This window comes from Saccopteryx bilineata, chromosome 7, assembly GCF_036850765.1.
Source record: "Saccopteryx bilineata isolate mSacBil1 chromosome 7, mSacBil1_pri_phased_curated, whole genome shotgun sequence".
Lineage (NCBI taxonomy): Eukaryota > Metazoa > Chordata > Mammalia > Chiroptera > Emballonuridae > Saccopteryx > Saccopteryx bilineata.
In genome coordinates this window covers 102,535,198-102,558,226 of record NC_089496.1, presented here as the reverse complement: position 1 = coordinate 102,558,226, position 23,029 = coordinate 102,535,198, and the positions used below count along the sequence as shown (strand labels likewise).

At 53.1% G+C, this 23,029-nt stretch overlaps 1 protein-coding gene across 3 annotated transcripts in view; it reads left to right on the top strand.

Annotated features, from left to right (window-relative positions):
* HSPA12A (heat shock protein family A (Hsp70) member 12A) overlaps nt 1-23,029 on the top strand; it is a 132,837-nt gene that overhangs the window by 81,132 nt on the left and 28,676 nt on the right. For all 3 annotated transcript variants that reach the window (XM_066240482.1, XM_066240480.1, XM_066240481.1), the window contains 3 exons: nt 16,184-16,269; nt 18,035-18,162; nt 21,474-21,660. In XM_066240482.1, the coding sequence (XP_066096579.1) occupies nt 16,184-16,269; nt 18,035-18,162; nt 21,474-21,660 (401 nt within the window). The remainder of the gene's footprint in view (nt 1-16,183; nt 16,270-18,034; nt 18,163-21,473; nt 21,661-23,029) is intronic.

Sequence of the window (23,029 nt, the reverse complement as noted above, 5' to 3'; positions counted from 1 at the left end):
GAAACGGTGGAAGCTGGAGGAAAGTAGGGACTAGTGGTGTTCTGTGAGCCAATCTGACGAAGGAACAGACACATACGAAGTGGCGGGGGCCCTGGAGCGCAGTGCTGGAACAGAGGCGAAGGAAGTGGCGGGGGCCCTGGAGCGCAGTGCTGGAACAGCCGCGAAGGAAGTGGCGGGGGCCCTGGAGCGCAGTGCTGGAACAGAGGCGAAGGAAGTGGCGGGGGCCCTGGAGCGCAGTGCTGGAACAGAGGCGAAGGAAGTGGCGGGGGCCCTGGAGCGCAGTGCTGGAACAGAGGCGAAGGAAGTGGCGGGGGCCCTGGAGTGCAGTGCTGGAACAGGGTCATGTTGTCTCTCCGAGCGAGCTAAGACCCTGCCTGTCTGGTTGGGATACTGGACGGGGAGGCTGAGTGAGGACAGCGCTGTGGAGTGCGGCACCCAGCCTGGGTGGTCTCAGGGGCACCCCTGGAGGGAACTGGGGAAGCAGGGATTGTCTGTCCTAGGGCGCCAAGCTTTTGGGGGACACTCACAAGCAGAGTGGTGAGAAGAGGTGCTTAAGACCCAGCAAAGACCTGACACTGCTGTGGCCTGCCCGGTCCTGCCAAACCCGTCTTCAAAGGGGCCGTTGGGTGTGTGCATGTGCACGTGCACACACGTGTACACATAAGGACGTGTGTGCATGCACACGTGTGGAGAGAGAGAGAGGGAAGGAGATAGAGACAGGCAAAGGAAGGGAGAGACTGAGAGATGTTCGACGCTTCTGGTAGGTCTTCCCTTGGGGCTCAGACATGAACCCACAAGGACTTGGCTGGTTACTGACACTGCTTCTGCCCCACTATTGCACTCCGTGGCCCTCCCCTGAACATTCGCTAGTGTCCCTAGTGACCTCCCGCAGCGCCACGTGCTGGGGGCTGGCATGTGGGGTTCTCGGGAAGGAAGACGAGGCAGCAGGATGGGATTTATCAGGGAGCTGGAGGAATGTCAGGTTGCACTTTGTCCGACTTATTTTTTATATCTCAACCTTGTGTGTTAAATGAAACACAGACATGTGTATGGAAAAGCAGACTCTCACCAAGCTCTGTTATCAAACGGGCACGCATTCCTGCACGGGGAGAAGACGGACTACAGACGTGTGGTGGTGGCAGCGGTGCCGGTCCCGTGAAGAAATCTCAGTGTGTGGTGGGCCCGGCGGAGGGCGGGGCCTCTTTCTACTGGAATATTAGCATCGAGGCCAAAATAAACTGCGAACCGCAAACGCAGAAGCCAAGAATGTGACAACCATGGCAGGGGGGTGGCCGGCTCATCCTGTGACTCACAGAGGAGTTGTCAGGGATTTCCGTGTCCCGAGATAGCAGCCCTCACCTCCTCGTGCCAGCCCCTCCCCCCACCTCTCTCCTGCCCTGTGCACACAACTGGTTTCTGCCCCAGAGAACTGGTAAATTGGTTTCCATCTGTGAATGTGTTTACAACTCAAGGTGACCCTCCCTGCCCACCTCCCCCAAGCCCTTAGGGTCAGTGCCTATTGGGGGCCATATGGTCAGCATACTGCCAGCTCCAGGCTGTTCCCAAATTAAATGACTGAACACCAGGGTTCTGACTGGGTGTAAACGATTAAAGCGAGGGCCGTGCTTGTTGGTTTAAAGGTTGGAGCCCAGGGTGGGCGGCCCCCATCCTGCAGGGACGCAGGATTTCTGTTTCTGTACTGAAGATGGCCCACCTCAGGCAGGGGACATCTGGAGACATTTTGGGGGTTGAGTATTAAAGCCAGAAACAACACCCAAAAAGTGTAGCTCCTCCCTTGGGCGTGAGGGAGGCTGAGAGGCCAAGGCCCCTCCAGGCTGCGCTGTCTGGGAGGCAGCATGGTATTGTGGGACAAGCTCAGGGGCTGTGTCTGCATCTCAGTTCCATGGTGTCTCGCTGTGAGGACGTGGGGAGGCCTGGAAAATTCTCTGAGCTTCTATCTACTCATCTGGAGGATGGAGCTAAAAAATAAAGCCGCTGGGGTCACTGGGGAGACTTGCTGGGCAGAGTTGGCCCCCAGGGTGTGGAAGCCCTGGGTCCCTGGGGCCTGATGGAGGCTGGGGGCCCTGGTGCAGGATCAGGAGCAGGCAGGGACCTTGGGCAGGACCAGCACTGTGGCCAGGCAGCAGGGCACCCAGTTGAAGCCGCAGGAGGTGACAGGTAAGCCAGCCTCACACCTGCTCACCTCACCCAGCCCAGCCATCTCCTCTGCCCTCACACTGTCCAGGGTAGGCATGGGGTAAAAGCAAAGATAACTGGTTCTCATGACAAAAGCATTTCATGTTCATCATGGAAAACACAATCCAAAGGGAAAAGGAGGAAACAGCCAGGACCCCGCCCAGAGGCATCCCCCGGTGACCGTGGTGCTCAGCCTTCCGCCCTTGCCAGGCACGAGGGACAAGGCTGATCGATGGGCTTTCCTAACACCCAGCACCGAGGGCTACGGGTATTATTTTCCTCTTAGAAACAAGGACACAGAGGCTTGAAAAGTAATGGTTTGTGGGGGAAGATTGGGTGTTGAACATGATGGTTTCTGAAGTGTGTCTTCTTTAAAAGTCCTTGTCCTGGATAATGTCTGTAACACCCCCTCACACACTGTGCCCAGCCATGAGAAAGCAACTCCCCAAGACTCCTTGATTCCCCGACAGCAAACATCAAGGGAGCAAGGTGAGTTGGCCCTCCGCCCCTGGTGCAGGGCTCTGCGCAGGCAGGGGGGGACTTGGGAATAACAGTTGTCCCTTCCCCAGGCTCCGGGCCCGCCCCCCTGGGCAGCTCAGCAGGGCTCTGCTGCACCTAGACACGGTTGGTGGGAACCCAGCTATTGGGGTGTGTTGGGGGCATCCGGCAAAATCAGATGAGCCTGGGGGCCCCAGCCTTCCCTCTGGAGGTGCGCTGGCGGGGGGAGCAGCTGGGATCTAAGGCAGGGCCTCTGGACCCAGCTGAATGTATGCTCACAGCAGACGGGGCTCATTACAGAGCTTGGTGGCCTCCCTGTAGGAGCTGTCGGGCCCCTTCTCACAGGAGCAGCCTGGCTTCCTTCTAGCAGGTTCGCCACCCGCGTCCCATGCCCTGCAGAGAGCAGACCAGGTTGTGCTGGGCGAGGCTGCAGAATGCCGGCGGGCATGGCAGGGTGGGAGGGAGGGGGATGTGGGGGCACGAGGTGGCACGCTGGGGGCCTGGGGACAAATGCTTGCCCATGCATTTGAACACATTGCCTGTAGTTAAAATGAATGAGAGTGGTCACATGAAAGTCTGGATGTCTGACTGCTCTGTCGGAGCCAGAGGACCGCTGCCCCGTAGACCGGGAGCGTGGGGGTCTGAGGTTGGCCTGCCGCCCCTGCCTTTACTTTCCTCATCCTAACCGTACCATTGGTTTTCTTAGAGCAGATAAAACTAGGACATCAAAGGAAACCCCCTCTCCTCTGCGCACCTTCCTGACGCGGGTTTCAGGGGTCTTTGGTGACGTTGAGGGGCTGGCAGAAAACTGGCTTGGGAGTCAGATTTGGGTTGAAGTTAGGTTTGCTTCTTGCCAGCTGTGAGAGAGATTGTTTCTGTAAAATAGGACCATGGGGCAGGGTGGGAATGCGAATTGAATGGGTGGGTGCCGGCAAAGCCAGCCCTGGGGTGTGACACTTACGACCCAGATTATAGGAGCCCTTATTGTGTGCTCTTTCTTACTGTTACCGGTGCGTTTACCTGCAGTAAAGGGCAGGGACGTTCTGTGTACAGCTCAGTGGGTTTTATATATGTGTGTACACACCTGCATGTGGGGGGCTGAGTTGGGTCCCCAAAGATGCCCGTAGCCTACTCTCTTGAAGCATTCACAACATGTTACCTTACGTGGCAGAGGGGACCTTGCAGATGTGATTAAATTAAGGAACTTGAGATGGAGAGATGATTCTGGATTGTCGGGGTGGTCCCAGTGTAATGCCTAGGGTCCTTGTAGGTGAGAGAGGGAGGCAGGAGGGTCAGAGTCGGGGACAGCCCGGAAGATGCTATCTATGCTGCTGGCTTTGAAGGGGGAGGAAGGTGACATGCACCAGGGCTGCAGGTGTCCTCTACAAGCTAGGAAAGCCAAGGAAATGCCCACTCCCCCCACCCCCGCCTCCTGAAGGAGCCCAGCCTGCCGACCCCAGAGCTGCATAATAAATGTGTCCGGGTTTAAGTCCCTAATACATTGTTACTGAGTCTGTAATACCTTGTTGCAGCAGCAACAGGAAGCGGACGCACTGTGTGACCACCACTCCTGGCAAGAGGCAGGGCATCTTCATCACTCCAGAAAGTTCTCTTGTGCCCCTTCCCCATCTGAATCTACTCACCCAGTCAGGTAGCCGTTGTTCTTAGGTGTGTCTTAAACTTGACGTAAGTGGAATCAGAGTGTCCACACCCAGGGTCTTTCACTCAGCACGGCCCCTGAGGCTCACCCACACTGCGGTTGCATTGGTGTCTGGTTCCCCTCGTGTTGCTGAGTTGTGTTTCATTGGCGTCCGTACCATACTTCATTTCTCCATTCTCCTGTTGATGGGTATCCAGTTGATGGGTATCCATTCTCCTGTTGATGGGCTGTTTCCAGTTTTTGGTGATTATAAAAAACAAACTGCTGAAACGCTCCAGAACAAATTTTTTTTGTGGACGTGTACACTTATTTCTCTTGGGCAGAATCTCGGGGCGACATCGCTGGGCCACAGTGTTGGGGGTCTGCTGAGCTTGGGTAAAAGAAACATGGGCCAGGAGGCGTGAGCGTGAGGCAGCTGGGCAGCCTCGGGGACCGCGGGCTGACGGCCACCGCCTCCCCACGGTGGCTTCTGTGGTGCACACATGATGGTGGGGGGCCTTTTCTGGGCCAGGACGGTGGGCTGAGTCGCCCTCGGGTGGAGATTCAGGGGGGAGAGCTCAGCCCGTGTGCACTGCGGGTCTCGGAACAGCGGCCGGCTCTCGCTTCTCCAACACCCACCCTGTTCCCAGCTCAGAACTGGACGTTTCCCGCAGCTCTTCACTTGTGTCTCCACGCAGCCCTGTGAAGGGACAGTTGTTAGTGCGGTTTGCAGCTGTGGACACGGGCTGGGGACAGACTGTGTCTGGCAGAGCTGGTGAGGGTGGAACCGGGTGTGCCCTCCAGAGCCCAGCAGACTCTGGGTCCTCAACTCCATCCCCCACCCCTGGAAGACTAGCGCAGGTCTATGCCTGGTCGGAGGGCAGCCATGAAGGTCAGCTCCTCCCACGGGAAGGACAGGGGGCCTCTTCTCCCTGCAGGCTGGTGCACGAGACAGGCTAGGGGGTGGCAGATGGCCTCCCAGATGGCAGAGAACACGGCCCAGCTGGTGCAGCCAGTGGTTTGGGGGCAGTAATGACGTGAGGTGCAGCAGTGAGGTGCTAATGGAGGTATTTGATTGGTTACAGAATTGGATCTGATATGAAGGCAATAGAGAACCACAGTGGGCACTTGAGGCTGAGAGTGAGCAGATGAAATTGGTGGTTGTGACGTGATGCAGGGGGGCGGCCTGGAGGCAGCGCACAGGGCCCTCTGGGAAGCTCTCCACACTGCCCTGCCTTTGTTCATGCTGTTCCTCTGCCTGCTGTTCCCTCCCTGTCTGTTTACTCAGCCAACTTGCCCTTCAAGATGCCAGTCAAGCATTTCCACCCTGGAGGTGCCTCCCCCACCCCTGACCCCCCTGTGGCACTTAACCACGGAGTCTAATAAAGAGTGCAGAATAGAATTTCACAGTGTTCTTAATTACAGTATTTAAATTGAAACCACTTGCTCTGTTTTGGCCTGAGAACTCATAGTCAGATTCTCAGGAATTAAATACACATGTGGTGTGTGTCCACTACACGAGAGTAATGGCAGCTGGATGGGGATGGCACAGAGGAGAGCACGGCCAGACACAGGGCGGGTGGGTGGGGGTGGGGGGTCACATGGGCCCCAGTCCTTCCTGCTGAACCCCCCAGGTAATGCTGAAGTGACTGCCCTGCTCCCCACCGCGTGTTTTCCGGAAGTCTTCTCGTGCCCTACCCCAGAATGCCCCTGAGTGAGCTGTGTGTGCACCACCTAGGTCCATGGGGACAGAGAGTCAAGGAGACGAGGGTGGGAGGACAGGCCTGGGCAGGCATCCCTGTGACCGGCTCCCACTTCTCCCAGTCTGAGACATTCCTGTGGATACCTCCCAGAAGTCACCTCCGGGAGGGGAGGTCACCGCCCTGCACTCTTGACATTCCAGGCCCAGTAGGGCTGTGCCTGCGGGAGTCAGGCGGGTCACTCCGTCCGGAGCTTTCTGCTCCGCAGAGGCGATGGCCACTGATTAACCGGGTTCCAGATGGAGCTGCGAAGGATAACAATGAAGTCAGAGAAACTGTCCCTGCACATGTCAGGCTTTAATGAAGGGGGCGGGCCTGCGTCCTGGGAGGGACGGGCCCTGGGGACAGCAGTGATGAAAAGCCACAGGCAGACTACCTTGGCTTACAGATGCCCAGACATCTGTGCAAAGTCCAGGCTTGGGCCACTGGCTGTCTACGGGTGGTGGAGAGGGTTCAATGTCCATGTCCTGGACCTCAGATCTTGCCTACCCCGGAACTGCAGGGGCTGGAAAAGGGGTCCTGGAGCCGAGCGTACGGAAGCCCACTCACGAACAATACCCACGCGTGCATCCCCATGACAGGTCTGAACATACTGGCAGCTGGGGCCTTCTGTGTGGCCTATCCGTGGTCCCTAAACATAGACTGCGTATTATTTCCTGGGATTTCTATGGTGTTCACACTGGGGAGGTTCTGCTGGCCTCATCACACTGCACGGCCTTAGGTGGGCCAGGGGACAGACACTCTGGGGACCCTGTGGGTCCCCTGGCTTGGAGTGTCCCCCCTGCTCTGTGAAGTAGCCTGAGGAAGTAATGCATTCCTCAGAAAGTCCATTAGTACTTCCTGGGAAAAGGCCGAGCAGATTTAGTCCTCGGGGAAATTGTTCCTTGGCTTTCTTTCTTTCTTTCTTTCTCTCTTTTTTTTTCTCTCTTTCTTTCTCTCTTTCTTTCTCTCTTTCTTTCTTTCTTTCTTTCTTTCTTTCTTTCTTTCTTTCTTTCTTTCTTTCTTCTCTCTTTACTATTCTGGAAGTAAGACTCTACTTCAGCCCCTTTCAAGGGTAGTTACTCTTCAAATTTTGCCACACGTACTTAGCAAAGTCTGAAGTTAATATTTTAACCTAGTTAACTGATGCTTGCTTTATAAGAATGTCAGTCCATCGCTGAAGGTTTTGTAGGAAAAAAAAGTAAGAATGGGATCATAAACTCACGCAGTCTTAAAGACTCTGAAGGGGCTTTCCTTCCCACTCACAGGGAAGTCCTTGCCCAGCATGGGAGGGATGTTCTGGGCACGGGTGCTGGGGCCACCTGGCTGAGAGGACATCTGGTTCCCAGGGGAGACCAGCCTCCTGGGCAGCTCCCCACACAGGCTGCAGGGGACGGGTCCATGCTTGGCCTCCGCAGGGGCTCTTTTGAGCCTCTCGTGGCATTTGCTTTCTCTTTTCTTTGATCTTCTGGAAGCAGCAGGTTCCCAAACACCTCCCTGCTCCAGGACCCTGGCTCAGCCCTGGCTCGGCTGCACAGAGGGTGACGCAGAAGAGTGTCTCGGTGCCGATGTGGTTTGCCCTCCCGACAAGGTGGGGCTGGGCTCCTGATGGCTGCAAGTTATTGCGCATCTCCCAGCATTTCGCCTAGAATGCCTTGTAGCTGCTGGTCTGCGGGGGTGGGGGAGGTGGAAGGGGTCGAGGGGGGAGGCACTGAGTCCTCTGTCTGCGGCGCTTCTTCAGGAGGGAGCCTGGCATTCAGCGCAGGCCAGCTGGCGGCTTCAGAGCATCTAGGGGAAAAGTGCAAATACAGCTGGTGACTGGGCCCTGTCCCTGCTCTGTGCCTGCGTTCTCGTGTTGTCACCGAGCAGGGTGTCTGGGGAGAGGCCGGTGCCAGCAGCTGCCCCTGGCCCAGGGAGATGGTCTGGGGTTGGCAGCCAGCTTCGCCCCTGGGCCAGTCCCAGGGACCTGCTGCAAAGTGCCAGGTGGAGAGGTGAGCCTCTGCCAGAGGGAGGGGGGCCGTGGGCGGGGGTGCAGTGACCCAGGTTCCTCAGGGCAGGCGGGACAGGGAACAGTTTTCCTTACAAGGTAGTTTGCTACAGCCTTTTGATATATTTTTTTAATTGAGATATAATTCACATATAAAACTCACCATCTTCAAATATGCAGTTCAGTGGTTTGTATATTCCCCAGGTTGTACAGCCCTCACCACTGTCACATTCCAGAACGTTGTCATCGCCCCGAGGAGAAACCTCACACCCGCTAGCCGTCACTCCAGTCTCTCTCCCTCTGAGCGCTGGTTTGTAACTGCTCTGTGTTGCCAATGGGACCAGTGCAGGCTGGGGACAGAGTCCTGGACCTCAGGGCTGGGATGTGGCAGAGGGGAGGCCCTTGGGCATTGCGAACTGGCACACGGAGTGTGGCCTCAGGAAGATGTTTACCCTCTCTCTGCCTCGGTTTAATGTTAAATTAAGCACGTGGCTGTTTTTTCAACCGCAGTTGGACCGGTTTGATGATGATGTTGGTGGTGGTGGTAGTGATAATGACATCTGTATTTTATGGAGTGCTCGCCATGCTCTGGGTGTTATTTTATTTTTATTTATTTATTTTAGAGAGAGGAGAGAGAGAGAAAGAAAGGCAGGAGGGAGGAGCAGGAAGCATCAACCACAGTTGTTTCTTGTATGTGCCTAGACCGATGAAGCCCAGGGTTTCAAACCGACATCCTCAACATTCTAGAGGGCAACACTTTATCCACTGCGCCACCACAGGCCAGGCATTTTATTTTTTTTAAATTTTACTTACTGACTTTAGGGAGAGGCAGGGAAAGAGAGCGAGAGACAGAAACATCATCCATCTGTTCCTGTATGTGCCCTGATTGGGGATCGAACCCACAACCTTTGTGTCTCAGGACGATGCTCTAATCAACTAAGCTAACTGGCCAGGGCAATGTACCAGGTTTTATAGATATCATTTATTTGTGTATTATTTTCTAGCAATTCTATAAAGTATATCACCATCATCATAACACCCCCTCCCCATTTTCCAGGTGAGAAAACAGTCTGTGAGGTTGAGCAGCTCACCCACGACAGGCGGCCCGGAAGTGGCCATGCTAGGATTTGAGCTCAGGCTTTCTGACTCTGAACCTCTGTTGTCAGTAGCCCCTCCCACGGCCCGGTCTTCGGCTTTGAAGAATGTTGGCGTTAGAAATGGAGAGCCCCGTTTGGCTTTAGAGCCCAAGGAAACGAGGAGGCACATAATCTTTTGAGCCTGTGGGCAGAGACTGCCAGCCGGGGCTTGGGAGAGCCCTGTGATTGTGAACTCCTGACTTCCTTCTACTGTTTACTCATCTGTGAAATGGGGATTTATCTTAACATCTCTTGGTAGGCTCATCTTTCAAGAGAAAGATACCTGCGGGAGAGCTGGTGTCGGGTCTATTACAGGAGGGCAGGCTCAGAGTTGGAGAGCTGTGACTCCAACTGGGATCTTCTTTTCTCATCCCTACAGAGGGAATAATGACGGTGCCTCCCAGCCCCCGAACACAGTAGGGTTACATGGAGCTACGCCTGGAAGGCTCTTAGCTTGGCATGAAATTCTCATTCAGTGAGTGCTGGCCATCTGTGAGCGCTTTCCTGATCGAAGTCCTTTACAAACTATTTCCTCACTTCTCGCAACAGCTGCCTGGACACACATGCGCGTGTGCACCTGTGGTTAAGACAGCATCTGTGACCTGCCCGGATCACCTTTGGAGGGGCTTGGGGATCTCACTGTCTCTGGGGAACTCCAGAGACCCCAGTTCCCTCTTACTGGGGCACCTCATCTCTTAAAGAACCATCTGGGGAGAGGGGCAACTGGAAGATACTGACCAGGGTCACGATAGGCCAGGCACAGCCCCCCCCCCCCCCACCTGCGCCTGGTACTGTGGTTTCTGCCGCTGCAAATGCTCATTTCCATAATTATTATTTATCATTTGGAGAGCAGCTATCTCACACTTGGTATTCTTTGCAGCCAGGAAGGTCTCCCAGTTCATGCAATAAAATTTCCATTTACCCTGGACATCAACTGCGATGATTAAAAAAAAAAATCCATAAATTATTTACTGAAATGGAAGTTCAGCTTACGGTAATAATGCATTAGTTCAGCTAGCCATGAAGCCAGTTATAGGGCAATGCATTTTTTCTCCCTTTTTAAAGGACATTTGCCAGTAACCTACACATGACCTTGAGCTAATCAATTTTCAAAAATGACACTGTGGGGAGGGCATGGAAGGAGAGAGAAATGGAGAGCTCTTTTCAAATAGCCTGATTTTAGGCAAATTGTCAGCAAATACCTGTCATCTCAGAGCCAGAAGGAGAAAAGGAATGAAAATATATATTGCATTTTTTAAAGCCTAAGGACCAGACCTTAAAAAGCTTTTTGAAATTGAGCACTTATTTAATAGATACATACATATGGAAGCTAGCAAGAAGGCCTATTTGGAAAAGCCGCGGAGTCATCATCGTTGGGACCACCTGTCATCTTGCATGAGCCTGGAGCCTTGTAGAATAAAGGCAAGCCACTGGTTCTGTCTTCGTCCTTAAAAATGTTGTATTTATGGAGCTGGATCGATTTTATGCATCTCAGAAAGTCCACGATCTGCTCACAGCCATTTACTGACTAATGTCTCCAGCCGAGAACAGCAACTAGTCAGTTCCTGAATTATGGCTGACTTTGACACGCCCGTATCAAGACTATTTTCTTTTCTTTCTTTATTTATTTTAAGAACATCTGCTCTGACTAAAGCCATGAGATCCTGGAGCAAATAACATGTGTCTGAGTTTTATACACGTCTCGCATTTTATAGCCGGAGCCCCACTGATACCTGCCTCTTAATTCTCACACCACGAAGGCAAGCGAGGAGTGTTAACCAGTTAAACTTGTTCCTCCTCGGCTACCTGGTTTGGGATTCTAAAATAATCCTGTGGTAGGAGACTTGGTCGAGTCAGACTTTGACTGATTTATACCCTCTACTTTGCTGCAAAAATATTTTCATTTATTTATATACCCCCTTTGCTGCAAAAATTATTTTAAAAGTGATGTGTTAGGGGGTGGCTGGGTCCCAGATTAAGAGGGAAACTACAAAGAGCCAAATCAACTCATTTTTATAGACACTAAACTGAAAAAGATTGCACAGTAAATACAGAGGATAGCAGTGATGTTAAGTTAGCGGAAATTACTAACAGGAGACCCGACAATTATCTGTCGGTTTACCGGAAAGCGTCAGGGCCTCTCCCTTCTCCGTTTAACCGTGCTTGTGTGGCTCATAGTTTGCATTCTTGAAATGGTCAGTGTTGTTTCGATTTTTTGATGTGAAATCATCAAATCCCTCTATGCTCCTGCCTTTCAGGGTGACTTTGTGCTCGAAAGGTGTGATGCTTTGAGTGGGAACAGTGGAGTAGATATTTCTTTAAACTCCCAGATGTTTTGGCTTTGCCCTTGATGACACGCCCTGGTCTAGCATTTTCCTTTCATCTCTCGGTTACTGTCTCCTTGTTACCCGTCTCCTCTCCCTACCTCCACAGATGGGTCTCGTCTTCTCTTCAGCAGCTGGCTTCCTCTCCTCTAAGCCTGCATTCTAAAAACCTCCAATCCTGTCCGGCTTTCAACGTTGCCTTTCTCTTCTCTTCCTGATGTGCCCAAGTCACCCTGTGTGTACTGAACTGGAAGAGCCCACAGTGGGAGCAGTCACGGGGCAGATGTTATTGTACTGGCTTCAGAGAAGCATAAACAGCTAATGGCAGAATTTCTTCCAGTGGATAATGGCCTATGTACAATTGGTAACCGGGACTCAGAACATGTGCTTTGTACATATAGACACTTCACATGTCAATTCTCTCCTGTTGTCTGTTAGCATAGATCTGTCAAGTGTCCTTTGATCAATAGATAATATTCCATTAACCCCATTGTGTTTATTCCTAATCACTGATTTAGGAACAGAAGCACTCAAGCTGGCTTGGGGCTATATGCACACTGGAAACTTTCCATACCCTTCAGGGGTTAAAATAGGCTTTTTCATATTCTTTTCCCCGAGAATTTTTGAGCACTATTTTGACATCTTAAATAAAGAAGTATTAGCTTGAGAACAAAAACTTTCACTATAGGCCTTGTATATTCTTGTACTGGACTGATGCACATTAGATGGTGAATTATCTTTGATTTGGGATAAATGGAGCTACAGATATGGGTGTGCATGATATTCATGTAGCTGTAAAAATGCTACTCCATACTTTCTTTGCGGATCTGTTTTAAATCACTGCACAGCATAGCTGCATTTTAATTTCTGATGGACTCTGCACAGGGTTCAATTGCCTCTAGGCCTGGTTGAGTGATCAGCATGTCAGATGATTTATTTCTTACTGAACAGTGACAGAGGGGGAGGGAAGAACTGGAAGGGACCAAAAGATCCTTGGTTCTTGCCCTCACATATCCTGGAGTCCTCTGGGGCCCGAGGCATGTGTGGCCCAACACATGCTGTTTTGCAAGTCAGTGGGCCATGCCCTGGAAGGGCTGAGTGATGGGATAATTAGAACCAAGCAGACCGCGGGGTGGATGGTTTGTCTGTGGATAATAGCTTGTTTGCTAATTGCCAACACCAGATTTTCTGGGCAATTAGACATTTGGTTTCTTCCAAGACCTTCTGTGCAAATGTGGACACATGGCCGTAGGCCTTCCAGGTAGCAGGTGGAGAGGAGGTGGCTCCCAGTGCCGGATGGCATCTCTCTGCTGGCGGCCCAAGGGGACACGGCAGGGCAGACTTCTCGCCAACAGGGAGAAAGGCCATCTGACTGGGCCTCCTTGTGGAGAGGCCGAACCCCCTCTCCTTTTCCAGTGCTTTTGTGGAAGTGGGTGTCCTTGTGTGAGGAGATTAACAAAGAAGGGGGAGGCTGGCAGGCTGTTCCAGGGCCCGGCTTCTGTCTGCAGCCTCGTTCACTAGCACTGTGCTGTGGCTGCAAATAGGAATGGAGAAGTGCTTCCCCTCTCAGATCTGTAAGGTGATTCTTTTAATAAAAAATACTTATTGTGGTAAAGTAAAAAAATATACATATATATTATACATAAAATGTGCCATTTAAATAATTGTAAGTGTAAAAACAGTGGGATGAATTACAGTCAGTATTGTGCAACCATCACCACTATCTATTTCCAAAACGTTTCATCACCTGGAATGGAGACGGTGCACACCCCGTTCCTCCCCCGCCCCCAGCCCTTGGTAGCCTCTAATCTACTTTCTGTGTCTACAAGTTTGCCCGTTCTAGATATTTCATAGTAGTGGCATTATACAGTGTGTCCATAAAGTCATGGTGCACTTTTGACCAGTCACAGGAAAGCAACAAAAGATGATAGAAATGTGAAATCTGCACCAAATAAAAGGAAAACCCTCCCAGTTTCTGTAGGATGATGTGGCAGCATGTGTGCATGTGCAGATGATGATGTAACACCGTGTATACAGCGGAGCAGCCCACAGCCATGCCAGTCGAGATGTGGACGGTACAAAGGAAAGTTCAGTGTTTTCTGTGGCTCGCTAAATTCGAATCTGTGACCAAAGGGCAACGTGAATATTGGCGCATTTATAACGAAGCGCCACCACATAGGAATAACATTACTTGGTGAGATAAGCAGTTGCATTGTGCTGTAATCCACTGAACAAAACACATCTAAACTGCTCAATTGTAGTTTCCATGCTTTAGAGATATAGTCAATAAAATAAGACAGATTTAGAGGAGAGTTTTTTACACAAAAAGAGCATGGAAAATATGTCCTGTAAAATAATAGGAAAAAAAGAGATACTGCACTCAGAGAAGAGAACCCAAAAGCACTAAAAGTTTGTCCTGAGTCCTTTAGTGCATGAGGGTACAGAGGGTGAACTGGGGCCCGTGGGTAGAAATTACAAGGAGGCCAGTTTGGTGGAGAAACCCCGTTCTGGTAGGCCATCATTCAGTGACGAGTCTGTAGAGGCTCTACGGGATAGCTACCTAAGGAGCCCTAAAAAATCTGTGCGTGAGCCCACGTCGAACTGCACTGAATAGGTATGAAACTTGGGAGAGTTTTCCTTTTATTTGGTGCAGATTTCACATTTCTATCGTCTGTTGTTGCTTTCCTGTGACTGGTCAAAAGTGCACCATGACTTTACGGACACAGTGTATAATATTTGTCCTTTTGTGTCTAGCTTATTTCACTCAGCATAATGTGTTCTAGATTCATCCATGTTATGACATGGATGAGCCTTTTATTCCTTTTCATAGCTGAATAATATTCCACTCTCTGGATATATACCACATTTTGTCCACACATCTATTGGTGGATACTTGGCTTGTTTCTGCTTCTTGGTTATTGTGAATACAGTGACATTTGCATACAAGTATCTGTTTGAATCCCCATTTTCAATTTTTTGGGGTAGATACTTAGGAGTGGAGTTGCGGGGTTATATGACAATTCCATGTTTGACTCTCTGAAAAACTGCCAAACTCTTTGCAAGTGGCTGTGCCATTCTGCATTCCCACTGGGTACATGTGAGGGTTCCGACATGTCCACATTCTCGCCAGCATTCGTCGTTTCTATTCCTTTTTCATTATAGCTGTCCTGGTGGGTGTGAAGCAGCATCTCATTGTGGTTTTGATGGGCACTTCTCTTGTGACTACCAAGGTTAAACATCTTTTCACGTGTTTGTTGGCCATTTGTATATCTTCTTTGGAGAAATGTCTGTTTAAGTTCTTTGCCCAGCAAGTTGATTTTCTGCCTCCACACCTGTCTCCCCGAGGTCGGAGCTGAGCCTCGTCAGGAGGGCCCATCCGCCTGCAGAGAGGGAAGGCAGCCGTGCACATTTGAAGCTTCCCAGTCACTCTTTTGTGATTCATTTTATTCTCTCAGCCTGTTTGGCACCCACTGTCACGGTGCTGTTTGAGGTCTCACTGAACAGGAGGAAAGGATCAGCCAGCGCGTGGGATTAACCCATGCGATTGACAGCATGGCCAAGGAAGGAAGCCACTCCTCGTCTCCTCGAGCAGGAGACAGGCCTTTCTCAGACACGTCACGCCCTCTCGGTTTCCTTGACCATAAGTTTTGTTTTAGTGAATGACCCATTTTCCCCTCCCAGGTAGTAGCCTATGTACTGGGTAGAGCAGTACTTGCAGAGCACCCCGGATGGCGCCTGGCATGTGTAGATGCCCAGCGTCTGGTATAGTCTCCAAGTGGAAGCCCACCGTTCTCTGCCAGTCCTGTGCAGTGGGCAGGGACAGCATCGTGGAGCCTCCAGCACTGACCTGGGACAGTGTGACTTCTCCCAGGGCAGGAGAGCCATGGGCCGTGCCAAGGCTCCAGGACCAATGTCTGTTCCTGAATAACAGCAGGAGCAGCAGGGCGGTCAGTAGAACTGTCTTTGTGCTGCTTAGCTGTTGACCCTTCTCCGGTTTGACCTGAAATCAGGGCCCTGTCTTCGGGGTCCAGGAATGCTAATCTTCCTGTCTTTCTGCTGTGGATTTTCTTATCGAATGTCAGAAACCTTCAGTATCACTGAAGAGAGATGAAGCCTCCATGTTCTGGCGGGGCCTCATGCCAGAGGGAGGGTGGGGGTGATGCCTCCACTAAGCCAGGGAGTTATTTCTGGAAGGTGCACTCAAGTCCTATACTCCTACCAGAGGGGTTGTTAATTTCGGGGATAGGGTCCCATACCACACTGGGAACCCGAGGGGTACGGACACTCTTCTATAACGTTTGCACATTGCCCCTCTCGTCTGTAGTGGAGGCTGGGTTAAGAACTGGCTCTAGAGAGGGCAGGAGTCAGGAGCTGAGGCCACCTGGGCACTGGGCAGCATCTCAGCTAAGTGGCAGCTGGGTGGCACATAGTGAGGTGTTGGCTGGCCCCGGGAGGAAAGGAATGTCTCATTTGGTCACGTTTGAAATATGAAATGTAAGGCGGTGCTGACCCCTCGGTTCTGTGGCTGGAGTCAGCCTTGCCCGCCATGTTGGCTGGCTTTCTAGCGGCGACAGTGCCCTTAAGAGCAAAGCCACGCAGCCCTGTCCTTGCTCCTGGGCAGCCCCTGCCACCTCTGAGGAGCGTAATTTGTCTTTCTTTTCCAGAAACGGCTCCCACGTCTGCATATTCATCTCCAGCCCGGAGTCTCGGGGACACAGGAATCACGCCTCTGTCCCCTTCCCATATCGTGGTAAGAAACGTGCACCTGCGTGTGGGAGTGTGTGTTGATCACCTGGGCCTTCTGGGTCTGTTCCCACAAGGCTGCTATGCAGCCATGGTGGAGGGTGGCGGTCCCGGTGCAGCCACATGAGCCCTGCCAAGCCCTTCCCCACTCCGCGCCTGGTGTGGCCAGTGCTCTGAGAGGAACTTAGGAGCTGCCACTGGGCCTGGGTGGGCAGCAGGTGGGGGCAGCCCTTAGAGACGCATCTGGCTGGAGAGTCAGCGAGAGGCAGCGGCTTTGTTGACTGCCACACACTGCCATGCTTGGAAGCCCGTGGCTGTGTAATCGCTTGTATGGCAGCTAGCCCGGGGAGGGGACCTGGACAGACAGGTGAGGGGGCCAGAGGCTGGGCAGTGGCTCCTACCCTACCCGGCACGGAAAGGGTGGGCATGTGGGCAGCTGTTCAGGGGACTTCCATGTAGCAACCAGACAAACGTGCCGGGGGGAAAGGGCAGCTTCGCACGAGCTGTTGGGACCCAGAACGACCCCTCTGAGAGGAACTTAGGAGCTGCCACTGGGTCGGGGCACCAGCTCGTCCTGATTGTCCCAGAACTCTTCGGGTTTTTTTTGTTTTGTTTTGTTTTTACAGAGACGGAGGGATAGACAGGGACAGACAGACAGGAACAGAGAGATGAGAAGCATCAATCATTAGTTTTTCGTTGCACATTGCAACACCTTAATTGTTCATCGATTGCCTTCTCATACGTGCCTTGACCGTGGGCCTTCAGCAGACCGAGCAACCCCTTGCTCGAGTCAGTGACCTGGGGTCCAAGCTGGTTAGCTTTTGCTCAAACCAGATGAGCCCACGCTCAAGCTGGCAGCCTCGGAGTCTCGAAACTGGGTCTTCTGCATTCCAGTCCGACGCTCTATCCACTGCACCACCGCCCAGTCAGGCGAACTCTCCGGGTTTTACGTGGAAAGTCCTGCATCCTGGGACTCCCTCAGTCCCAGGCAAACCGAGAGGCTTGGTCACCTATAGCCAGGTCCTGTGCACTCTGACCGCTCCCTGTAAGAGCTGCAAGGGTCACCTTGGCCGTGGGCATGGGGGTGGAGGGAGGAGTGGCCAGGTGAGTGGGGTTCCCACCCCCTGTTCTAACCAATGCACTCCAAATCCAAAATTGATTGGTTTTATCATTTTTATTTCTGTGAGTGTTAAAAAAGTTCATAGTGAGTTTTTTTACAAAACAGTTGGAAACCGGGAATGATCTGACCCACTCACTTGACAGAGGGAAGAAAGGCTCGGGGCCCAGAGGGACAGGACTCACTGGGGTCATGTGTGGTTATGACAGGACCAGGCAGGGTCCCTGGTGTGTCGAGCCCTGCTCCCAGGCATGACACAGCCATGCAGATGGACTGGTCACTGGGGAGGTGCATAGGGCACAGCGGGTGACGTCCTCTGCACAGGGACTCGGGGAGAACAGTGGGAGGAAGAGCATGTCACTCAGGCAAGCACTGGGTTCCTGGCCCGGATGGTAGAGTTTCCGTAATTAGCTACACTCATGCGCAGTTAGTAAAGGGAGTAGGCAGGTGATCTTCGCAGGGGGCTCAGCTCTTCACTTAGGGGGCACCGCCCTGAGCTGAGACTGGCCTGCCCTCTCCCCAGGGCTTGAGCCAGAATGTGGACTGCCCTTTGCAGTGGGTGTAAGCTGGGCAGGGTGGAACCACCAGGAGTATCTTTCTGAAAGCCAGGTGCGGCCACCCCCCCACCCCCATGCCTTACTCGGTGTATCTGCAGAACGATGCCGACTCGAATGTCTCAGAGCAGCAGACGTTTCTCGTGGTGGTGGCCATCGACTTTGGGACCACATCTAGTGGCTACGCCTACAGCTTCACCAAGGAGCCAGAGTGCATTCATGTGATGAGGTAAGTGCCATGGGCAGGGAGGGGCATGCCCTGGTGCCCGCCACTGTGCCCGTGGGGGGTTGGGGGAGGGCCCTGGGGGAGGGGAGAGGGATTTGTTCAGGGAGCAGGCGAATGGCACTTAGTAGGCGCTGGTCTCTGGGCTCCAGGTTCATGGTCTGTAAGAGTGTTGGATTAAATCTGACTTCGTTGGGCTGGGGAAGGGCGTGGATAGGATGTTTGAAACCGGTCATGGGTGATTTCAGTGTGCAGCCTGGGGGAGAGGCACCACTTACAGGCTGTCTGTGGTGGACACTTACTGTGTAACCTAGGCCATGGCTCAACCTTCTAAACCTCAGTTTCCTCACCTGTGAAGGATAATGACAATACCTGCTTGCAGGGTGTGTGTGTAAAGGAAATGAGATGGCTTGTCAAGTGCTTAGCACGGGGGAAATGTACTCAGGGAAGGTGCCAGTTCCTCCACTGAACAGCAGTCACGGGTGACAGTGACCAGCGCAGAAGGCACCGTGCCTGAGAAGAAACAGAGTGGGGTGAACTTCAGCCCAGTGAACCTAAGGGGTTTCCCTGGACCTCCTGGGGCGCCCCATGCTCAGGACACCCCCGCCCCCACCCCTGTACACACAGCAGCCCAGCACCCCTTTCGTCCGCCCTGTCTACAGTGACCGACTGGGAAGATTCTGGTCCGTCCAGCACCAATTCCGGCTCCCCAGTCTGGCCATGGCCTTCCCTCAGGGTCCTCGGCTCCTCCAAGCTTTGGGAGCCAGGGACTTTTCACCCCGATTTTCTAAACCCAAGGATGGTTCTGAAGATACGTTGTGATTGGCAGTTGCTTTAACTGGTGGAATTTAATTATTGCTCCCAGAGTAAGATTTTAGGCATTTTTTTAAAAGTGTTGTTTAAAACACAAGTTGTAATGAAGGCAATCCCCACCTGATCTTGGTTTAGGCCTGCCTTTCCTCTGGAGAACGAGGTGTGACTTAGGCAAGGTCCCTGTACTAAGAGACTCTGGAGACCCATGCGTGGTGTCATCTCAGGAAATACTGAGCTGGCAGAGACCCTGAGACAGCACAGCCCTTGGGGGCCAGCTGGACTGAGCCGGATTCTGCCCCCAGTTAGCCACACAGATGTTAGGAGGGTCTGTCTGCTCGGCCATCCTCTGAGTTAGAAACCTCCAATGAAAAGACCACCCTATTAAAACCTGGGATCAATGTTTTTCAGTGTCACCATAGTTGTTTTAAGAAGTATTATTCCCAAGGGGATAGTCATGCAGTGAAAATGGGGGGGGAAAGAAAGAACAGAAAAAACTTTAAACTTACTTGGGAGGAACCATCACAGAACATTGGCGGCGTTCAGTGCCTCGGGAACGGGAGACATCATCTTAGTCATGGTAGCGATTTTGGGACACCGTCTGTCCTGGGTTTTACTTCAGTCAGAACACAGGAACATAACCGTGGTCCAGACTGATAAAGTTATAAAAGAGAAAGTTTAATTGTTTCGTGTGTAAGCAGGAACGAAGGAATACAGAACTGAAGGGAAACACACAGGTTCTTGCTGACATAAACGTCAGTGCTCACAGTCATGGGAGGCCGCTGGCGAAAGGCTGTGTGGAGTGCTCTCCTGTCCCGGGCGCCCACTGTCAGCCTGGGGTGGTGACCGGCCCTGTGTCTCAGCAGGGTTGCCATGGGGACTTAGCCCTGGATGGAGCTCGACTGGGAAACCGGCCAGGGCTGGTTCCAGACCTTTCTGATGGCAGATCCAGGTGGAGGCTGGCTCTCCATATAGAGTCTAGATTCTAGACTGTGAGGGTCGCACTGCAGCTTAACAATGCCCTGTCGGGAGCAGGTGTGAGCTCAGCCAGAGAGCACCACCTCCCTGGGTAGGTTTAGGAGAGAGGTGTGCTTCCCCTCATGACTGCTCGTAGGGGTTCGCATGGCTAATGGCAGGACGGGAGCCAGCCCAGGAGGCAGATCCAGGTGGAGGCTGGCTCTCCATCTAGACTGTGAGGGTCGCACTGTGGCTTAACAATGCCGTGTCGGGAGCAGGTGTGAGCTCAGTCAGAGAGCACCACCTCTCGGGTAGGTTTGGGAGAGAGGTGTGCTTCCCCTCGTGACTGCTCGTAGGGATTCTCATGGCTAATGGCAGGACGGGAGCCAGCCCAGGAGGCAGAGTTGGTGGAGGAGAGAGCCTCCTGGCCTCTGGGCCACTGTGGCTTCTCGGCCATGGCCCTAGGGGAGGGAGAAGCATCGCGTCACCTGCCCTCTCCGCTGCCTTCCCTCCTGCCCATTTCTATGTGAGAGAAGAAGCATCTCTGGGGCTCGGCCGCCCCCCCGCCCCATCCATCGCCCCTCCGTGAGTCCCAGGGTGTAGTCGCATCACCTCTGCCTGTGTGTCTGTCTGTCCCCACCTCGCTCCTCTTCTGGCTCCTCTTCAGCACGCAGCCCTGCAGGATCTAGTCCCTTTCCTGCTCATGTTCCTGTCACCTTGTGACCATGGCTGTCACTCCAGTATGGAGGGTCCCAGATTTGTCTCCTGCCTGGATCTCTTCCGTGAACTCCAGGATCGCATCTGCAACCCCCTCCCTAGGAGTTCAGCATCAGCACGTTCAGTGGGAGCTGCAGCCTCCTCTCGTCCTCCGTGTCCTCCTTGTCCAGAGCCCCTGCATTCTGTAAAAGGCCCTTTCTCCTCTAAGTGCCCAAGCTCGAAACCTTTGGGTTGCTTTGGCTCCTGCTCACTAGTGTCCGTTTGGCTCTGTTCTCCCTCTGGACAATTTGTCTGCCCTCCACCCACACCCACCTCACCCCTACCTCACCCCCCTCTTCCTTGGCTTTCTGCCCTTGTTTGAGCTCTCTGACCTCTGCTCCCAGATGAGGCCTGAGCTGTCTCCTCAGCCTCCTAGCTTCCCATCTCCATCCCGTTATCTGGTCTGCTGCGGCTGTGATTCCGTCATGCCCCCGCTCTGAAGCCTTTAGTGGCTCCCGGTTCCTCACTGATCAAATCCCCAACCCCTCAGGCTCTCTCCCGTCTGGTTCCAACAATCTTCCCGAACTCGTTTCTAACACTCCCCATGTATACAGGCGTTCTTCTCATTTGCACCCTTGTTCTCCAGTCCACACCCTCGTGTGCACGCCTGTCACCTCTGAGCAGCCTGCGGTGGCCTTTCCTCCTGCAAGGTCCAGTCGTCCATCACCCCTCCAGGTCTCCCCTGCATCCTTCCCCTGCCGCCACCGTTGCCACCTCTGCTCCCTCTGACCCTGGGGCATTTCCCTGCGATTTTGCAAGATGGTGCCCTAACCTCTGCTTTTCCTCGGGGGCAGGCGCTGGGAAGGTGGGGACCCTGGGGTGTCCAACCAGAAGACTCCCACCACCATCTTGCTGACTCCCGAGCGGAAGTTCCACAGCTTCGGGTACGCGGCCAGGGACTTCTACCATGACCTGGACCCCAATGAGGCCAAGCAGTGGCTGTACCTGGAAAGGTTCAAGATGAAGCTGCACACCACGGGGGTAAGCGAGCCTCCACCCCCTGCCCCGCGCTGCGCATCACGGGAGTAAGTGAGCTTCCCCCGCCCCTGCGCTGCGCACCACGGGGGTAAGCGAGCCTCCACCCCCTACCCCGCGCTGCGCACCACGGGGGGTAAGTGAGCTTCCCCCGCCCCTGCGCTGCGCACCATGGGGGTAAGCGAGCCTCCACCCCCTACCCCGCACTGTGCATCGTGGGAGTAAGTGAGCTTCCCCCGGCTCCTGCGCTGCGCACCACGGGGGTAAGTGAGCTTCCCCCGGCTCCTGCGCTGCGCACCACGGGGATAAGCGAGCCTCCCCCGCACCCCTGGACCAGCGTCCTCCGCGTAGGAGAGCCTGGGGGCCCTCAGGCTTTTCCCCAGCTGAAATTCACGTCCATTTACTTTGGTTTTAGAAATAACCTGGAGCGCCCCACACTTTTGTGGAATACACTGTGCTTTCGGATATACACGTGGGCAGGGAAGTGTTCTGAATATTTAATGACTCAGTTGCCTTGGAAACTGACCAATCAGAGTGGATGCTGACCGGAGCGCAGGCCTTGGGGGTGGGGATCCCATGCCAGGGGTGCCCCTGTCCATAGCTGGATTATAGGGAGATTATATTTGGGGATAGGGACATATGGGGGGGATAAGGGCAGTAGCTCTTTACTAACCGGGTCAGAATAACGACCCGTTAGCCCCTGGGAGATGACTTGGAGAAAGGGGAAGCTCAGGACATCCAGTGCCCAATAACGGAGGCCACTTCCCATGGCAGGTCTGCTCCCAGCATGCCCGAGTCCTGTGCAATGTCCGGGTCAATGAGGGCTTCTCCCGGGGCAAGCTCCAAGGAAAAGCCTGGTCCAGGTGATAGAATATTTTCAGTTTAAACGTATTATTCCATACATGTTCCTTAATTCTCAGTAATTCTTAGAGATTCAGAATGGTGATCGTATTTCAGACTGGACTGCAGGGACAGACAACCAGAATTTAAATCCTGCCTCGGCCACCTTCCTGATACTTAATCCAAGACCCTCCCCTCCCGTGCCTTGTTTTACCACATCTGTGAAATGGAGACACTGAGAGCGCCTCTTTCATGGGGATTTTGTGAGGATAAAAGAACCATATTGGCACTTCGTAAATTCTAGTCAATTGCTAGCTCCTATTATTGTCGCTTTCATTTGTCACTGTTATACGGATGCAGATGTGGGAAACAGCTACGAGTGGGAGACCCAGCACCCAGCACCCAGCACCCTGCTTTCCAAGGTTCTGTGCTTGTGGAGTGACTGCCTCTCTGTGAAGCACCCCGGCTTCCGCTAGACATGCCTCCTTCCCAGTGCCCCCAGTGGGACTTAGTGTTGAATTTCAGTTTGTGCAAA